The 19,482-nt window shown below is 40.8% G+C and overlaps 1 protein-coding gene across 2 annotated transcripts in view; it reads left to right on the top strand.

Annotated features, from left to right (window-relative positions):
* Nucleotides 1-19,482, top strand: part of xkr6b (XK, Kell blood group complex subunit-related family, member 6b) — a 43,053-nt gene that overhangs the window by 16,518 nt on the left and 7,053 nt on the right. For both annotated transcript variants that reach the window (XM_077511183.1, XM_077511184.1), the window contains exon 2: nt 18,824-19,020. In XM_077511183.1, coding sequence (XP_077367309.1) covers nt 18,824-19,020 — 197 coding nt within the window. The remainder of the gene's footprint in view (nt 1-18,823; nt 19,021-19,482) is intronic.

The following is a 19,482-nucleotide window of genomic DNA, read 5'->3' as shown; positions in this document are numbered from 1 at the left end:
GCCAAGAAATGGCGAGCCTCGGAAGAAATGTGAACTCAGCAGTTTGTACGAAGGAATGTATAAAGAATTACAACTAGAAAGGCACGTTCACTTAAAAAAAAAATGGGTTTAGCAAAATGCTAGTTTTGTTACCCCGTCACATTATGTTAGCATTAAGCTAGCAGACTTTTGTAAGTCATAGTTATGGCCTTTGTTTAAACACACAATAAAAAAATAATTGACAATAATAAATGATATATTTTATTATTTTAATGATGTATTATTGCCAGCTCTTGTGTGCTATCCCATTCGATTAGTTTGAACCTAATGAAGTGGCCTATGAGCGTATTTAGCTTCCCATCAAAGATGTTTTTTTTTTTTTCTCTCCTGTTATTTTTATTTTTTTTTGCTTCCCTTTCCGACCTGCATCCATTTCCTGCCTGCATTTGTGCTGTTTGTGCTTTGCAGCGCTTGCAGGCCTACTTTAGTCAAGTAAGTGGACCTTTCAGAGGCAATTTCTCTCCCGTCTCTCACGCTCGTGCGCAAGCCTTTGATGAAAGTGTGTCAGAGCTATTTGATGCAGCCCGCTCACAAATTTAGGGAGGAGACCTCGCGCTCCAAACTGGCTCATTATCCTCTCGCAGATGTTTAGGTGTGCAAAATAACGCTCAAGAAAAACACGTCATTATTTCCCCGGGATTTATTGGACGTGTAAAAGTTGCTTGTATGGATTATTTGGACTTTTCTGCTGTAAACATTTTTTATAAGGGCGTAGAAATTCACAGCTTTCTGCGCTCCATAAATGATGCCGTGTGCAAAACGTTGTAAACATGTTTGCCGTTGTGGTTGACCAATCAGGCGCCTCGTTGGTGCGTGGGTTCATCAGAACAGATGGCCGACGTTGACTCATGCTCGCCACTTTATGGAAACATCACATTTGATTATTTTAGTTTAACGAGCTGTGCGAATTTTATTATGATTTCTTGCCATTTAATAGTTATTATTTACATTGTTTGTTATTATTTACATACAGTCATAGTATGACTAGTCACTACTCGTTAGTAGTGTTGTTTGTAGTTACAGTAAATTCCGTAGAGTAAATTTGACTCTATTTAGAGTGGGACCAAATAGACTCAGTTTTAGGGTAATATTTACACTTGGATGACAGTAAGATAAAGAATTGGAAAAAAATAAAATAAAAGTCATTCAAGGGTTGAGGAACAAATTCAAAATGTTTTGGGCATCTTTTGGATATAAGCAAACAGTAGGAGGGGCATAGCTCAGGTGGTAATGGGGCTTTCTCTGAAGATGAAGATTGTTCTTCAACCATTGAGTTCTTTGTTTTACTCTCTTCCAAGTGTAAATATTAGCCTACTCTAAAACAGAGTATTTGGTCCCACTTTAAATAGTCAAATTTACTCTTAGAAGCAAATTTACTCTACAGATTTTACTGTGTAAGTCGTCAATAGTAGTTAATAGTTGTGGTTGTAGTAGTGGTAGTAGTAGTAGTAGTAGTCACTATTAGGGGTTGTGTTCATAGTACTAATAGTTTTAGTTACAGTAATTGTAGTGGGAACTAGTAGTGGTCACTAGTGGGTAGTCATTACTGGTAGTAGTCATGGTAGTCACAGTAGCGATTGTAGTAGTAGTGGTGGTAGTAGTAGTACCAGTAATAGAAGTAGTCACTACTAGTTAGTAGTGATTGCAGTCGTGTATACTCTCAATTTGTAGTAGTTGCAGTACTAACAATAGTCACTTAGGAGTTGTTTTTGTACTGCTAAGTAATAGTTTTAGTAATGAGTACTGGAAAGTAGTTGCGGTCATGGTCGGTAGTACTAGTAATAATGGTGGTGGTGTAGCAAGTAGTCATTGTTGTTGTTTTTTTGTAATAATAAGTAGTATCTGGAGTGGTCACAGTAGATAGTAATAGTGGTTGTGGTAGTAACTCCTCGTAGTAGTCATAGGAGCATTAACTTGTAGTTAGAAGTATTTCTGGTAGTTGTAGGAGGTCTTTAGAGTAATAGTAGTAGTGGTTGTAGCAGGTACTAAATCTAATAGTAGTAGGAGTAGTCAGTACTAGTGTAATTGTTGTGGTCAGATTAGTAAATAGAAATGTTAGTTGCAGCAATTATTATTTACAAGTAATAATAGTAGAGGTCACTAATGAGTAGTAGCGGTTGTACTGTAGTAACAGCAGCTAGTAGTGGTCACTGTGTGTGGTCACGGATTTGTGTTGCATTTAGCGGCGACAGGGCCTTCACCGATTCTTCAAACGCGTCCGTCTTATCAGCCGTCCGAGGCCCGACGCGCACGATGACGGATGCACATGGCAGCTATCAAAAGGAGAAAGCTCGGCGCTCGCCCCGCGGACTCGCTACTCAACACATGATTATCATCACAGTGTCACACTTTTTTTTCTTTTTTTTTGCGGGACGCGTGCGGCCACGTGGATTCAAGCGGCGGCCATCACGAGCAAAAAAAATTATCTGAGCAATGAATGTGCTTCAGAGTCGTCATAACAATCAAACACAAGAAGGAGCAAATGCACCGCCCGCCATTGAATTTACGACACTGCACACAATCTTCCTCCTCCTCCTCCTCTTCCTCTTCCTGGAAGGTGAAGCAGCGCATTAGTAAGGTCCCGACCGCCATCGCCATCCCCGCGAGGACAGTGGAGTAAAAACAGCTGCCGGCGTCGTCCTTGCGAGACCGGGTCACGTCGTCGCTCTCGCTGTCCTACTTTTACGCTCCTTCCTCCGGCAGGAAATGATGCGTTCGTTCGGGCCAGGGTTAATTAAAGTTGCCTGTCGGGTGTGTCTTACACCACAGAGATTCTCCTCACCTGACTTAAGTGTTTTTGAGATACGGGTTGTCGTTTGGCTAATTATTTTCTGTCATAGTAAACAGACAGAGAATTACGCTTGTAGCGATAACAAACATACTTAGCTTAATGCTAACACATAATGGGAAACAACATAGACAGGCTAACAAATATAATGTGAATGCATTTTTTCTTTTAAGCCAATTATTGTGAGCGTTTAATTATTTACAGATGTCCATTGTCCTCACTGTGATATATTATTTATCCTCTGTGAAAAATGACTAACATTACTGCAGTTACTGAGTCACTTGGAGTAGTAGTGAAAGTCTTCTATTTTTGTGTCTGCATAATTAAATTATCCTGCCACCTGGTGGCCTAATCGCACACACCAGAAGTTGCACTTATGTAAAACCATTGAACAAAATTTTTTGTTTGCAACATAAATGTGATTTATTGTTATTATTATCATTATTATTATTATTATTTTATTATGGGCGTCGCCGGGAACGAATTAATGGCATTTTCATTAATTTCTATAGGGAAATGTGATGTCCATGTTTTGAGGAACAATTATTTTAAACTTGTATATGGAAAAAAAATGCCTTTGGAGTGATTATGAAGCAGGAAATGAATGAAGGATTAATGGAAGAAAACAAAACAATGTAACTAGAGGTGTTAAAAAAAAATTGCTTCAGCAATATATCACGATATTACAGGGCGCAATTCTCGAATCGATTCAGTAGGCGGCCAAATCAATTTTTAAACATTCATTTTTGATGGAAAAAAATTCAACAAAACGTCTTACTTAGGGTTAGGGTTCAAAGTTCAAACTGATATAAATAAAAATGACTTGACTTGACTTGACTTAAGCATGGAAGAATGTTATATAAATGGATCATTAAGCCTTAATAGTTTATTTCAATGCTGTTCAAACCTGAGTAAAACCTGAGTAAAAAAAAATTGCAACAGTCGACTTCGTACTGGGATTAATCGGTATCGAATTGAATCGTGACCTATGAAACGTGATCCAAATCGTCAGGTACTAGGCAATTCACGCCCCTAAATGTGACTAAATATGCGTCACCCGCACGTCTCGTAATTGAATATTTTCCGCTAATACGTACTTTAACGTCGGTCCGGGTCTGAGTAGGCGCGTTTGGTCAATGAAATGGACGCCTTGGCTCAGCGCCGCTTACATTACATCCCTCGCCGTGCTTCCCAATTCATCACATTTTCCCCGACTGCAACATGTCGGAGTCCGGTTACCACCACTTAGCCTGCCCCCGGGGGGGACGCGCCGGCGCTCTCGGCCCGCCGCCGTTAAAGCGCGGCGTTGCGGTCGAGCCATCCGCTCTTAACGCTTCCATTAGACCTGAAATGTACTCGTTCTCCGCCATGTTAGTATCCTCTACTCCCAAAAAACATGCTTATTACTATTACAGCTGTACTTTGAGTTTGAGTTGGATTTTCTTTCTTGTAACATGTTTTTTTTTTTTTAGAAGAAAAACAACACTCAGCAATATTGGACTGTATAAAAAAACCATCTGCAAAAGCTGCACATCTTTAAAAAAAAAAAAAGTCAGGTTGATTTCCATTAGTGCAGTTATAGCACCCTCTGGTGGCTAGTTTTTTAGTGCAGTTTAATTTTCACAAGGCATGTTTTGGCCCTTCTATGTTTAAAATCCGCGCGAATGGTCAGATGCTTGTGAGCAGAGTCAATATAGCTAGCATTAGCATGGAGCTGCCTCAATATTAAGTTTATTATTATTATTATTATTATTATTATTATTATTATTTTAGTATGAGCTCATTTTTTTTTACAATATTGTGACCTTTTTTTGTATCGCCAAACTCCCCACAATATTGTGATAATGATCGTATCATGACCTTCATATCGTGATAATATCGTACTGTGATGTTTGGATATCATTACATCAATATAATATTGTCATGATTTGAGATATGACTTCCACGGTTTTCGAGCTCTTTGTTGGCACTCCCAGTGGAAATTTACTGTCAGACCAAACATAAAGGGAGTTTCACGTTGTGTTTTGAAATCGGCCTTTAAAGTCTGCTAGCTTAATGCTAACACAACTAACATGCTAATGGCTAATGTAGACAAATATCACAATGCTCATATGAGGAGGAGTTTTCACGTCTTCTCTCTTTCTCCACGTACAGTATATCCACATGCTGATATTATACTGCCCCCTGGTGGCCTGGACATGCACACCAAAAAAAAAAAAAAAAAAGCAAAAGCATAAAAAACAAAAAAGTTTAATTCTTGACATTCTGTTGAATTATGTCAAGTACAATATCAAGTGCTATTTTCTTCTCATTAAATACATAAAAATCCAGTTTTGTTGGATTTAATAACATTTTTATTCATTTCAATGGGAAAAGATGATTTAAAAAAAGGCAAATTTTGAATGGGAACGAAAGATTGTGAAGGTCCTTCAACTGCTGCTTGACGACTGCGACAAATCGACAACAATCCATTCGGCCCCATCGACAGAATTCCCGCAGCCCGCCCGTCGTCCCTTTTTGGCCCCGGCAAAGGCACGGTTACCTTGGCAACGCCTCCTTATTGCTCCTGCATCATTTTTTTTTTTTTTTTTAGTACCCCCACTGCGGCGTGAACTGCGCGTGACCTGAGCGAACCCCCGCTTCATCTCCAGACGCGTGCCGCCGTTCTTCCTCGTCGAGCGTCGCGTTTTGAGCTCGCGCGTCGGTTTTGTGTGTCAGCGGATCCCCCTCGGGTCAGCGCCGGGATCCGGATTTCCCCCAGCGGCGGTGACGCAGCGTGACGACGCGTTACACTCGCGGCGCATGATGCAACCGATGAGGCTTGATGCGCGAAAGTCTCGTTTTGTCGGGCTTTCAAGTGTCGCACGAAAGGCTGGTGAATGCTGTGCACTTGTTTGGCTCAGGGGACAGCTTAGGAAAAAAAAAAAAAGACTTTCTATGGTTTGTATTGTAATACTTTGACTTACCAGCAAGTATTATTATTATTACTAGGTATGTAACAATAACGGCAATATCGTGATATTGTAATTTTAAAACTGCCACAATATATCGTCATCATCATGTCACGATATTAAAAGCAGCACAACTGCTAAAAAAAACCTTTCAGTTCTAGCACCCTCTGGTGGCTAGTTTTTGAGTGCAGTTTAATTTTCACAAGGCATGTTTAAAATCCGCGCTAATGGTCAGATGAAGCAGAACACAATATTCTTGTGAACAGAGTCAATATGTGGAGGAAGTCAATGTGAGCTAGCATTAGCATGTAAGTGCCTCAGTATTAAGTATATATATATTAGTATAAGCTCTTTTTTTTTTTTTTTTTTTTTTTTTTTACAATATCGCAACATTTTTGGCATCGCCAACCTCCCAACAATATTGTGATAATTATCATATCGTGACCGTCATATTGTGATAATATCGTATCGTATCGTTTGGATATCGTTACATCCTTAGTTATATTACAGGACACTAGTTGTTTTTTTTCTGTGTTGTCACACCCTTTCTTTTTTGCTCTCTGCTTCATTCTGTCTTCTTTCTTTTTAATGTTTAAAAAAAAAAAAAAAAAACTTGGGGCACTAACTAGCGAACCAACAGGCTTCCTGTACTGTCTTCTTCTGTTGTGTTTACATACCTGGTCAATAAATATGACAATCTGACGAAACTTGAAAACATATTTTTGTTAATGAAATTAAATGAAACAGAAAATTAACCGGAAAATGTTTGGTGTGATTTTAGTGTGACTCCGCCCCCTTTTTTTTGTGTGTGTTCTTAGTGGAAGTCTGAATGGTTAAATTCCACGCTAAAGGCTGTGTTGCGTTATCAAGCGTGTCGCTCGGAGCCTCCACGGTGACAAGGCGTCAATGATGATGGATGGGCTGACTTATACTGCGTGTCAAAGTGTATGTGGGTAAGGGGGGGTTGGGGGGGGGGGGGGGGGGTGACGCTCCTGTCTTCTTAATGATGTTTGACAATCGTCTCGCAGGTCTTGCCATCCTTAAACAGTATCGTGACCACTTTCGTTACTAGGAATCTAATCGATCTTGAAAATTGTTGCTTCTTCTTCTTCTTCTTCTGATTAATCATGTCTTTTGCTGGGGTCTCAACTTGCCCCAAAATGTATTTTTTTTCAAGCATGTATGTCTTGGTGTAAATTGATGGATTTCAAGCGGGTCTGGAACTTAATCTGCCAAAATTGGCTCAGTAGCGCCCCCTGGAAATTCAAGCCCCAGACATTGCATCAATATGAAATTAGGGGGGACTCACGTGTAAAATCTTCAAGGACCCTGCATGATATTGTAGGGGAGGTCGGCCATTTTGAGCAAATTTTGGATTTTGACGATGTAATTTGTCCAAAATGGGCCCTGAACTGAAGTAGTTATCCTAAAAAAAAAAGGGAAACACTCAATTAGAATTAGAATTAAGTTGTTTTTATCAAAGGTACAAGGTAGAAAAAAATGATCACTGAGTTTCACCAGTTTCTCAATCGACACAAGATAAACTTCATTTGTATGGCACCTTTTAAAAACAAGTATTTACAAGATGCTTTAACAAACCAACTACATTAAAAATTCCAGATCATAAAATGCAAAATAGGATGCACAAAATAATTCTCAAGAACCACTGTATAATATTGAACAGGAAGTCAGCCATTTTGGTTTTGAAGCAGCCATTTTGAGTGAATTCCATGGCTCTTATTTTGATGAATTCCCTTCAAATTTGTCTCAATCTGAAGCAGGTGTCCAGAACAGGTGGGTAACACAAAATTTCTTTTTTCTTTTTTTCCTATATTGACAAAAGAAGCACCAATGAAAAGTTCCGCCCACAGCCCACAAACATACTCTCAGAATTTCATCAGACGTGACCACACTAGGACAGAATTATTTGTTCGGTTTGGGATCAATGATCCCCAAAAGTGGGCGACGGTTTTGTCAATTGGCACAAAATTTTGTGGTCATGTTGCTCATGACAAGACGCATGAAAATGTCTCAAGTACCCATGCCCGAAATTCAACAGTACATTGAATATTTTGGCTCATATGTTGACAACATCCTCCATTTTTTAAAAATGTCTTCATTTAATTTAAACAAGCTCCAATCGTAATCTTAAGACAGATGAGCGACTCTGCTACGTCATTTAATTAATGTCCGGGTGAATCATGCCATCAAAATTTGATACCCATTTAAAAAAAAAAAGGGGGGGGGGGGTGTGAGTGCCCGTTTATTGCTATTATTATATCAGAGGACCACAGGCTTGCGTGTGTGTGTGAGGGGCGCCGCCTCCTCGATTTGCATGTCTGCTGCGAGCATCTATCATCATCACCAAGGCGCTGCAAAATAGCGAGACAGGCGGGCAGGCTCCAGCTATCAAACGCTCGTCTCGACCGACGCGCCCGTGAACAGCCGTTGGAGCTTTCATGTGATATTTTCCAAAATCCAGCGCACAGCATGAGGCCCATGCGCGAGTATGCGCTTTGTTCTCACTACTTTAAGGTCATTCAGGGATGCAAATTGATGAGTTTCACGATTCCACTTCCGTTATTGATGTTTTCCAATGAGCCGATCTTGTTGTGTTCTCACTGGGTGAGGCAATGAAATGATGCAAATGATAGATGGTATCAGTAATGGCATTATTGTGATATATCATACAAAAGATGTTTCTGCTGTGTGATATGGACAAAAAACTTCCATCCCATTATGGACAAATTTTCTTTTAATCCCAATAACGATTTATAGCCCGATGTAGTCATTCTCCTTTAAATAACATGAAATGGCAATTTTCTCTGATATTTTTCTACAATACACGTTTTATGTGAAAAAAACAAACAATTAAATAAATAAATAAAAAACAATAGAACACGAATGTCCAGTGGATAAATACCATTGAAAATATCTGGCAGTACGAGTACGTCATCCACGCATCCCACTCTCCAGGCATGACTAATCGAACAACGCTTAACTCATTCACTCACAGCCATTTTCACAGAAGCAATCCCCTTCACTCCTGGCTGTTTTACGCAATTTTGACTGATTTTGCAAAGCCCACAGAATATTGTGTTCTATGGCTATAAAAACATGGAAAATACCAAAAGAAAGATTAAAGTCTCTTCTTTCATCAGGAAAACAAAGTATATTTCTATCTGTTTCCATTTTGCAGAAATTAACATTTGAATATAGCTAAGTTTCATCATTTAGGATTTTTTGATTATACTCTTATACTCTGCTGCCACCTGCTGGCCGTTTGTGTAATAACTACCATTTCTTCAACTGTTCTTTGCAGTTGGGATGCTGCATCAAAGCCTTTGTGTGTGCTCTAGCATTAAAAAAAAACAAAAAACGTATTAGAACGTATTTATACGTTTTTGTGAGCAAATAAGTTTTAACAGTTGTTTTATGCGTGGTGTGATTAGTTATGCCTGGAGAGGGAAGCACAAAGCTACTGTTGTTGGATGCTACATCTGTGTAGCAACAGAGCTAACGCAATACGCCACACGTGAAAACAACCGATCGAGGGTTATATAGTTCGGTTGTTTTATATGCTTGGGTGTGATGACTTTGGTATACTAGTCGGACACTCGTTGACATCTTGTTAACTAGAATATGTGACTCCTCCCAATGCACTGAATTATCTTACAATCGTACCAGTACATGGACCTTAAGGTGGGATATCGAGGATCACGGAATAAAAAGCTTTAAACGGCGGATTTGGCTTTTGCTTTCTCACTGGCTGCTGCAACGCGATCATCATTCGCATCGGAACACTTCGGTGGCTCGATCCATTCGGGTGGAGCCGGAGGGGACGGCTGTATTAAAAAAAAGAGGGATGCGAAGGGGGCGGCGGAGAAATGGTACGGCCTGATAGATGGAGCGGGGAGAGACGGCGTTTGTGAGCGGAATAGTAAGAAGACGACGACGAGGCCCCCAAGACGTGATGCGGCGTGGTGGGAGGAAGCCGAGTGCGAGGCACAGAGCCAGAAAATTGCATTGCGTGCTCAGTGATTAGTTTACCTACTCCCCCCTCGCCATGAACCCCCCCCCCCCCCCCCCACCCTCACTCCCCCCCCCCCTCATCCTCCCTAGGTCTCTTTTTTTGTGAGCGACTACCGCCGTCTTCTCCTCCTCCTCTCTCGTCCGCTTCCACTGTCACTACATCACACTGTCACTTTTGCCGAGTCGCACCCTTTACCGCTTATCTGCCGCCTCCTCCTCTTCCTCCTCCTCCTCCTCGTCGTGGTGTGCTGACTTGGCTCTCGCCACTCCGTTCCCGTCTTATCGCCAGGCCTTGGGAAAGAAATAAACGCGCGCCCAAACTGCAAGCGAGGCACGCACACTAACTAACTAAACATTAAAACAACGATAATAGACACATTGTGTATTTCAAACAGCCAATCATGATCCCGCTAGCTTAATGTTGACTTACGATAGAAAATAGCATTGACATGCTAATGATTAGCATCAGTAATGGCGGTTTAAGAACCTTTCGTTATCCTCGATGGAAAAAGGTCTCGTTTTATAGCCTCTTGCTGAGTCAGTAGATGTGAATCTCTTCTTCATTTGTGTCTGTATGATTGTATTATACTGCCCCCGGTGGCCAACGTGGGCACAACAGAAAGGAGCGGCGCAATGAATTTGATTGGAGCATCAAATCATGATGCCACTAGCTTCATGTTAACTTACAATAGAAAACAGCATAGACATGCTAATGATTAGCATCAGTAGTGACGGTTTAAGAACCTTTCGTTATCCTCGATGGAAAAAGGTCTCATTTTACAGCATCTTGCTGAGTCAGTAGATGTGAATCTCTTCTTCATTTGTGTCTGTGTGATTGTATTATACTGCCCCCGGTGGCCAACGTGGGCACAACAAAAAGGAGCGGCGCAATGAATTTGATTGGAGCATCAAATCATGATCCCACTAGCTTAATGCTAACTTACAATAGAAAACAGCATTGACATGCTAAAGATTAGCATCAGTAGTGACGGTTTTAGAACCTTTCGTTATCCTCGATGGAAAAAGGTCTCATTTTACAGCATCTTGCTGAGTCAGTAGATGTGAATCTCTTCTTCATTTGTATGATTGTATTATACTGCCCCCGGTGGCCAACTTGGGCACACCAGAAAGGAGCGGCACAATGAATTTGATTGGAGTTTTAAATCGTGAAAAACAAGCTGTTTAATTGTTTACATTAGGTCATGTATTTACTCTGTTACTACAAAGTATAATGTTATAGGGGGCTATTTTTATTTAAACCTAAACTAAACTAAATATAATAGTTTACAGTCAGAACATTTCGATTCATTTCAATGGAGGCAAGAAATCCCAAATTTCAAGACGAACCAAAGCAGAAAGAAGCAATGGATCTGAAAGTCTTGAATCTTTGATGAACTTCCTTGGCAAGTGGAACAAAAACAATTTCTTTCTTTGTCTTTTGAAAAAGGCACTTGTGTTGAAAAAAACAAACAAACAAAAAAAAAAACAGCCTTGTGTTTGATCCCGATCTTGTTTATTTGTGTGTAGTTTTGATGGAATTAGTGAAGCAGCATGTGAAGTTAAGAAAGCGTCTGAAAATGTCTCACTTATTGATTGAGCTCAGGGTACAAATTTTGGCTCACAACACAAACCAAACATTTGACCAAGCTACGACGAAGCAACTGGAAAAACTCTTAACTTGCACTTATTTGTAAAAAAGACCATTAAAAAAAACCAAAACATGTAAGAAGAAATATGTTGCTTGTGAACAACAACTACAAGCCTGCTCTCATGCACTTTCTTCTTCTTTTTTTTCTTGGTCATGCTCTCTTTGAAAAGCAACTGGGTCAAAAGCCTTTTCTTCTTAATCCGCCACATAATCTGCTCCTTCCTCCCGTGGTGGAAGCGCAACCGCCAAACCGGAGCATGAAGGGAAAGATTTCACTCCTGGCTGTCCCTGACTGTTTTGCTCCAAAAGAGCAAAGGCGGAGCCTTTCGGAGAGGCTCTGGCATCTTCCTGCTTTTTGCTGCAATAACACAATTTGAAGAACTAGCACTGTTGCACTTTATTCACTCAGAGATCCCACAAAATAGCTCTTGCGAAAGTAGATCCTTGATGTGCCACAATCTGTCACTAGTTTAGTGTCATCATTAGAAAGTAATTTGTTATAATTTAAAAAAAAAATTGTTATGTCAAGGCTATGTGAAGCAAGCACGTTTATGTGAATCAAAACATTCCTCTTAAAGCTATTTGGGCATAACAATCAGACACCTGACCATGGAAAGTAATTTGTTATAATTAAAAAAAAAATTATGTCAAGGCTATGTGAAGCAAGCACGTTTATGTGAATCAAAACATTTCTCTTAAAGCTATTTGGGCATAACAATCAGACACCTGACCATGGAAAGTAATTTGCTATAATTAAAAAAAAAATTATGTCAAGGCTATGTGAAGCAAGCACGTTTATGTGAATCAAAACATTCCTCTTAAAGCTATTTGGGCATAACAATCAGACACCTGACCATGGAAAGTAATTTGCTATAATTAAAAAAAAAATTATGTCAAGGCTATGTGAAGCAAGCACGTTTATGTGAATCAAAACATTCCTCTTAAAGCTATTTGGGCATAACAATCAGACACCTGACCATGGAAAGTAATTTGTTATAATTTAAAAAAAAATTGTTATGTCAAGGCTATGTGAAGCAAGCACGTTTACGTGAATCAAAACATTCCTCTCAAAGCTATTTGGGCATAACAATCAGACACCTGACCATAGAAAGTAATTTGTTATAATTTTAAAAAAAATATATATATATTTGTTATGCCAAGGCTATGTGAAGCAAGCACGTTTATGTGAATCAAAACATTCCTCTTAAAGCTATGTGGGCATAACAATCAGACGCCTGACCATGTTGGCCTGTGGGACAATTTAATGAGTTTTACATCCCAATTTTCTACATAGTTGGCTTATGTCAGTACAAACACTTCTAAGGCTACGTGATGGCATAACAATCAGGCACTTGGACACGTGGATTTGCAGGACACTTCATATAATTTTACATCCCTTTTTCCAATGTATGCATGAGCAAGACTAAAGTGTTGTATGTGTGACATATTAAAGCTGCATGTAGTATTTTAAATAATATTAGTCATAACAATCATTGATGTATTGTGATTTGTTGGCATAACAATCAAACGGCTTGGTATGTGGCATTGTGGGACATTTTATACAGTTTTACATCCGTATTTTCTATACATATTACGTGTGACGTATATATCAAAGGTTATGTGTAAAAGTTAGTCAAAACAATCCTACTTAAAGATATGTATTAGCATAACAACCAGGCACTGGTTTATACTGTTTTACACCCTGTAATGTTAATGTAGGCTGTATTAAAGCCACTGGTAGTAAGTTTATGTACTCCAAAACAATCTTTGTTATGCTATGTGTTGGCATAACAACAAGACACTTGGGTGTGGCCTTGTGGGATATTTAATTGTAAATCCCTGTCGTATGGTTGACATGTTGAAGCTACGTGTAATAAGTTCATGTGAGTCAAATCAATCCTCAGTTATGTTTCAAGGGTTGACTGAATGTCTTCTTTGGTTCTGTATCGTCTTTTTCCGAGTCGACTTTGTCTGTACTGCGTTGAAAGTGCTGATGAGAGCTGCGCTGGGCTCATATGAAATCAGTCATTTAATTAAGCTTGTCCTTGATTGAATTACTCGTGTGGATATTGGACAGCGTTGACCCGTTGCCCGTGATAGCTTGTAATGATCAATAGCTCCTTTTTAGAGGGATTGTTTTTTTTTTCTTTATTTTTTTTTGAGTGTCCTTGTCAGATGCGTGTTTTTCATCAACGATGACAATCTGCATTCTCAGATCAGCCGGAGACGTTTTTCTCCCTCGGCTTTTGTCTTCCGAGTCGATACGGCGGTGTGGCGAGATAGCAAGCAGCACGAGGGGCCCCGCGGAGGCCGAGGCCTTGTTTCAATTGGCCGTCACGTGGTCGCACGGCTCCCCGAGTGGCTACCTGAGAGTGGTTGCTAATGGTAACAAATGAGTGGCTCCGAGGAGAAGGGGGGGGGGGGGGGGGGGAACAACAACAACATATTGAGCGTTCTGTGTAGCTGCTCGTAAGATTGTGAGACGAGCTGGTCCAATCCAGGGGGTTCAGTTAGCTCTTTTTAAATAAATAAATAAATAAATAAATAAATGAATAGAAATATCTAGAATATTATCATTGAAGTTTGGAGCTACTCAGCCTCCGCTGGGGACGTATGCTTCTGCATTTTCTTACTTTTTTTTTTTTTTACCCTTTTCTTTACCTTAAATTGTTTTATTTACTTGTAAATAATTATGATAGTAACCCACCTCTTAAAAAAAATTTACGTTCGTAGTGTTGCAGAATGAGTGCTGTAGTATAAATCAAATTATAGATTCAAAATATAGATCTATCTATCTATCTATATGAATGTTACTTATTATTATTTTGGTTTATTTTGTACTTGTAATAATAGCCCACCTTTTTTGCTTTTCATACCTTTTTAATTTTACAACTACGTATTTATTTATTTTTTTAATAACCTGCATTTCCTAAAACCTGTGGTTGATGATGCAGAATTTGTGCTTATATATTTTTTTCTTTTTTTTTTAAATGAATTTGTTATATAGTATTTTTCACAATTATTTTTGTACTTTTGTCTAGGTTTTTATTGATTTTTTTTTCATATTTGTTAATACAAACCCATCTTTTTCAATTGCCCCTTTTATTTACATTTATTTATTGAATTACATTTATCTTTATTATATATTTTATTTTACTTTTATTTTTCTTTATGTTATTTTCATTAAAAATAAGAAACCTTCCCCTCCCCCCATCCATCCATCCATCCATCCATCCATCCAGCAGCGGTCGCAGATCGTCGTGCGCTTTGCGTGTTGCGGGCCCCGACTTGTGTGGGATTTGCCGCCGGGTTCAGCCAGCGTGTCAGCTCTGGTCTAATCGCCGCCATAGGGAGGATGAAGACGTATCTGATGGAGGAACGGCGCTACTATTAAAAAAGGACACGCGCTGAGCCACAAAGGCGGGATTTGACACTGTTAGGTCTTAACGCCCTGTCCCGATTTAGCGCCTCGGAAGCTGCAGGGTTCGGCTTAGTACAATGGAGCTGATGCTAACATGTAATGTGAAAAGGCAATAGGCTAGCTAACAGAAATTAGCATATATGTTGTCATTATAATATAGAAACAGCTGCTGTTTGAACAAACATGAAGCGGCAACAAATGTGTGAATGGGCGCCACAACTTAGACCAGCTGTCTAAGGTCAAGTCTACTATTTTGACAGTTTACTGTGAGTTTCCACACGGGTTGATTTTGCTTCCTGTCGGACAAGTAAAAGGATCTTCCTGCTCTTGAGGAGCGTTTCATTGACGACCTTTTGGGAGATTGTAGCGCATTACCAGCAAACGTAGTCGGAAAAAGAGATATCCGGCTTGCGTAAGTTCCGCTCGCTCATCCCAGCAGGGAAGGCGGTTCAAGCCCCGAGGCGACTGCCGATGTCTGCAGTCGTTGCTGATGGCGGCGCTTCCGTTTAACGCGCAGCGTTTATTCACAAAGCCTCGGGGCTTGCGCGTGTTGCCTTTCACGTCGCGCGTGAAGTCGGTTAGGAATTTGTGAATTTATTAGTGATGTGAAAGCTTGTCAACAGAAGCACAGTGATGACTTTTTTTTTTTCCCTGCTATTTTTTATTTTTATTTTTTCAACGGGACAATCAGTCAAAATAAGGCTGCAACCAGAGCCGGACTAGCCATCTGGCGTAGAGGGCAGATGCCTGGTGGGCCGGCCTCTTTTGGGGGCAATGCAGTGCCTTTTAACAATTATTTTCCTACATTTTATCCCCATAGACACTGGCCACAATTGAGAGGGATAATTAATCCATTAATCCAGTTTGAATATAGATCGCAAACTGAAACATCAGTGGCAGAACTACATGTTAGGCAGGAGTTGGGCCGGGCCGGTGGGTCTAAGTCAAAATGCCAGGGCCAATTTTTTTTGTGGCAGTCCAGACCTGGCTGCAACGATTGGTCGAATAACTTGAATCATTTTAGATGTAATAAACAAAAAAAAAAACTAATAAGAAGATGCAAAACCAATTGTTTCGGTCTACTCTTATTATTATCTGCAAGAAAGATACATCTAACAAAATCTCCATTTTAACTTTCTGGTCGGCTGCTACTTCAGCTACTTCCAAATATGGGCACGCTGGAAACCAGTCATTCGTGTGACTCACACTGAGCGAGCGCAGTGTGAAAATGGTTTTAACAGTTAGCCAGATGACAGCCAGGCCTATAACCGGCCAGTTTTCTACACTCTCATTCGTTGAGTCCCCACGTTACTCACCAGTCTAGACCCCGCCTTTTAAAGCCACACACCTTCAAAGTCACAGATACTACAGTGGAGCAGAATCAATTGTTACCCAATGCGAAAATGAAAACACTCGCAAGGAGAAATCACTCACACTAAGTATTTGAAGGCGATATCGCCACAATGCGGTACTGCTAAGTTCTATCAAGTTTCGTTGTTCATATTATTATTATTATTATTTAGATGCATGTGTAAAGCGCGGTTCCTGTTACCGCCCTGCTGCTGGCATCGCAGACAGCGCTTGTGTCCGCGGAGGTGTCGTGATGATGATGCTGATGATGCTCGCCGGTGTCTCGACAGCAGACGGCTGAGCTTGGAGCACCGAGCTGTTACACGCACGCACGCACACACACACACACGCAGAGCGGCGATTTAACGAGCCGCGAGCAAACGGCTACAATCGCGCCACAAATAATTCATGAGGCGCTCCACGGAAGAGCGGGCGAGACGGCGGGCGGGCGAGCGGGAGGGGCGGCGCCAAGGGGGTGGGGGGGACGACGACCGCATCCAAGGAAATCCCCTTTTTGCCAAAAGCTGACAAGTCAGCATGTGTGTGTGCGCGTGTGTCGAAATATGTGCAGGCAGCCATTTGTTTTGGGAAGAGACACAGCGGGGGTGTGAACGAGCGCGTGTGATGGAGTGAGTCTTGATTTTTCTGGCAGTGTTGAAAGTGTTCCACTGTACGGCGTACCCCTGCTATATCGCGGTTCGTCATTCGTGCCCCTGTTATATCGCACCTTTTTTTTTTTTTTTTTTTTTTTTTATAGATCTTGAAAGTACAGTTTTATCCTGATATTACAGAATAGCAAAATACCCCCGAAAATCGATATAATTTTCCAAAGCACTTTTTTTTTTTTTTTTTTTTTTTAAGACAAGGATACGGCCTGACTACATTATTTCACCATAAATTATGACTTTATTCTAATAAAATTGCCACGTTTACAGACAGAATAATTAGAATGCAAATCCCAAACAATAAACTGTTAACGACTTAATCACATAAAAGTAACAAATGTCGCAACAAAAATGAAGGGAAAAAAACAACAAAAAAAACAACTTAGACCACGTGGTGAACCAAATGATAAATTAATTTTAGTCCCAAAATAAAATGTCCTTAAAAAAACAGCGCAAATTAAATAAAACAATAGATTTTTCTCATCATGTTATCATATATATATATATATATATATATTATATTATATATCTCATAAAATTACTATTTTATTGCCATTTTACATCTTTGGTCTCATCATATGATGACTTTTTCTAATAATACTACAAGTTTTCGTTGAATTAGGTCTGACAGCTGTTTTTAAACAAATTTTTGGGTGCGGAATCCAAAACTGATCCCAGTTTTTCTCTTATCATGTCAAGGTTTTAAACTATAGAACCCCATTTTCAGGTTGAACAAAAATGTGAGTCCTCGAGTTACGTCGGAGTTGCGTTCCTACGCTAGCGAATTTCCCCATTAAATTCAATAGTTACATCAAAATAAAATAAGAAACTGTCATTACCTTTAGTGCTTAGAGGTGGATGGAAAAGAAGGGGGGAGGCTAATGTGGGGAAAAAAGGGCGAAAACGCCAAAGATACTCCCACAAGTGTACAAGCGCTAGCACTAGCTAATGGCTAAATAGCGGACGAGGGGAAAACACTGCGGGATATATGGCGGATGAGGAGCCAAAATGGCGGACGGAGCCAAAATGGTGGACCGGGTGTAACCGTTGTAAAGCCGAAAAAATGCCTTAGGTCGAGCGCGCCTTAACTCGAGGACTCCCTGTATTATGTTTTTACAAAGGATAGGCTATCGCTACTACCTTGCTAATATGCTAGTTTTCTGTTTGCACATCTTGCTAGTTTTGACCTATTGGAGCTGCACACACGCTTTAGCGCAATTGCGCCTGCACACACAAGTAGCCGCGTAGCTGTAGAAGATTCCAATCATAATCACCTCCTCTTACTCTTCTTACTACAGTCATACTACAGCTAATCACTGAAATTTAGCTTATCCTGAGGGGAAAAACTGGTGCCGATCCTCAGTGTAATGCTATGACTTCAATGTCGTCTTTTCATTAATCCTTCAGGAACGGTGTTCTCACTTGCGCTTCTCGCATACCACAAGTACACGGAAAGGCTTTTGCTAGTGCTAATCATCAGGGACGACTACACTTAACTGTGTCAGACACGTGCGGCGCTACGCAGCAGTGGAACACACTGAGGCTAATGGAATTTAGTGGATGGAGACAACAGGCCCACGTAAGGTCTCTATGGCATGTCATTAGAGAGCAGAATTGGTGGTGCGGGGGGGTTGCTGATTCCATCTGACATTTACCAGTCCCAGTGAAAATGTCACAGAATATCAGTGCTTTACCTCGGCATACAGTGTCGTTCACAGCCTGCAGCTACAGATCATAATTCCACAAATTCTACTCAGTCAATCATTGAGCGTTTAGGCGCCCCTTCATCGTACAAATCATCGTACAATCACACAAAAAGTAGGCCAAATGAAAGCCGAGGTTCCGTTGTGTATTTATTGATTATTTTGAATGTGAACGGACGCCATCACGTTGGAGTGACCCCGATGGCTTGCGTTTGTCTCCACACAGGTACATCCGCACCATGTACTTGGGCGTCCAGAGCCACCGGCAGAAGGAGAACCAGCGGCGCTTCTACTGGGCCATGATGTACGAGTACGCCGACGTCAACATGCTGCGACTGCTGGAGACCTTCCTGGAGAGCGCTCCCCAGCTGGTGCTGCAGCTCTGCATCATGATCCAGAGCAACAAGGCCGAGTGGCAGCAGTGTAAGAGGAGGGTTAAAAGGGGTGTCAAGCTCAAGGTCCTCCCCGGGCCAGATCCAGTCCTCAATGTCATTTTAGTACCAGACCGTGTGAGGGCAACCGTCACTACCGCAAATAAGAACAAGTACAGCAAGCCTGCCCGAAAGGCTCTGATTGTTCAGATTTCGAGGTGGAGTGAGAGCTGTGGACCCAAATGTGAGGAGAATGATCAGACAGAGGAAATGAGTAACCTAGAGTGATTTATTGACAAGTGGGCAGGAAAACAAAGACTTCGACTAGACTTGGCAAAACTGTACGTGATGGAATTGGGCGTGACGGAACTGGACGTGACAGAACTGGACGTGACGGAACTGGACGTGACGGAACTGGACGTGACAGATCTGGACGTGACTTGACATGACAGAACTGGACGTGACTTGACATGACAGAACTGGACGTGACTTGACATGACAGAATTGGACTTGA

The sequence above is a fragment of the Festucalex cinctus genome, chromosome 21 (assembly GCF_051991245.1).
Source record: "Festucalex cinctus isolate MCC-2025b chromosome 21, RoL_Fcin_1.0, whole genome shotgun sequence".
NCBI classification, from domain to species: domain Eukaryota; kingdom Metazoa; phylum Chordata; class Actinopteri; order Syngnathiformes; family Syngnathidae; genus Festucalex; species Festucalex cinctus.
The sequence above is the reverse complement of the archived record's forward strand: the minus strand, read 5'-3'. Positions and strand labels throughout refer to the sequence as shown.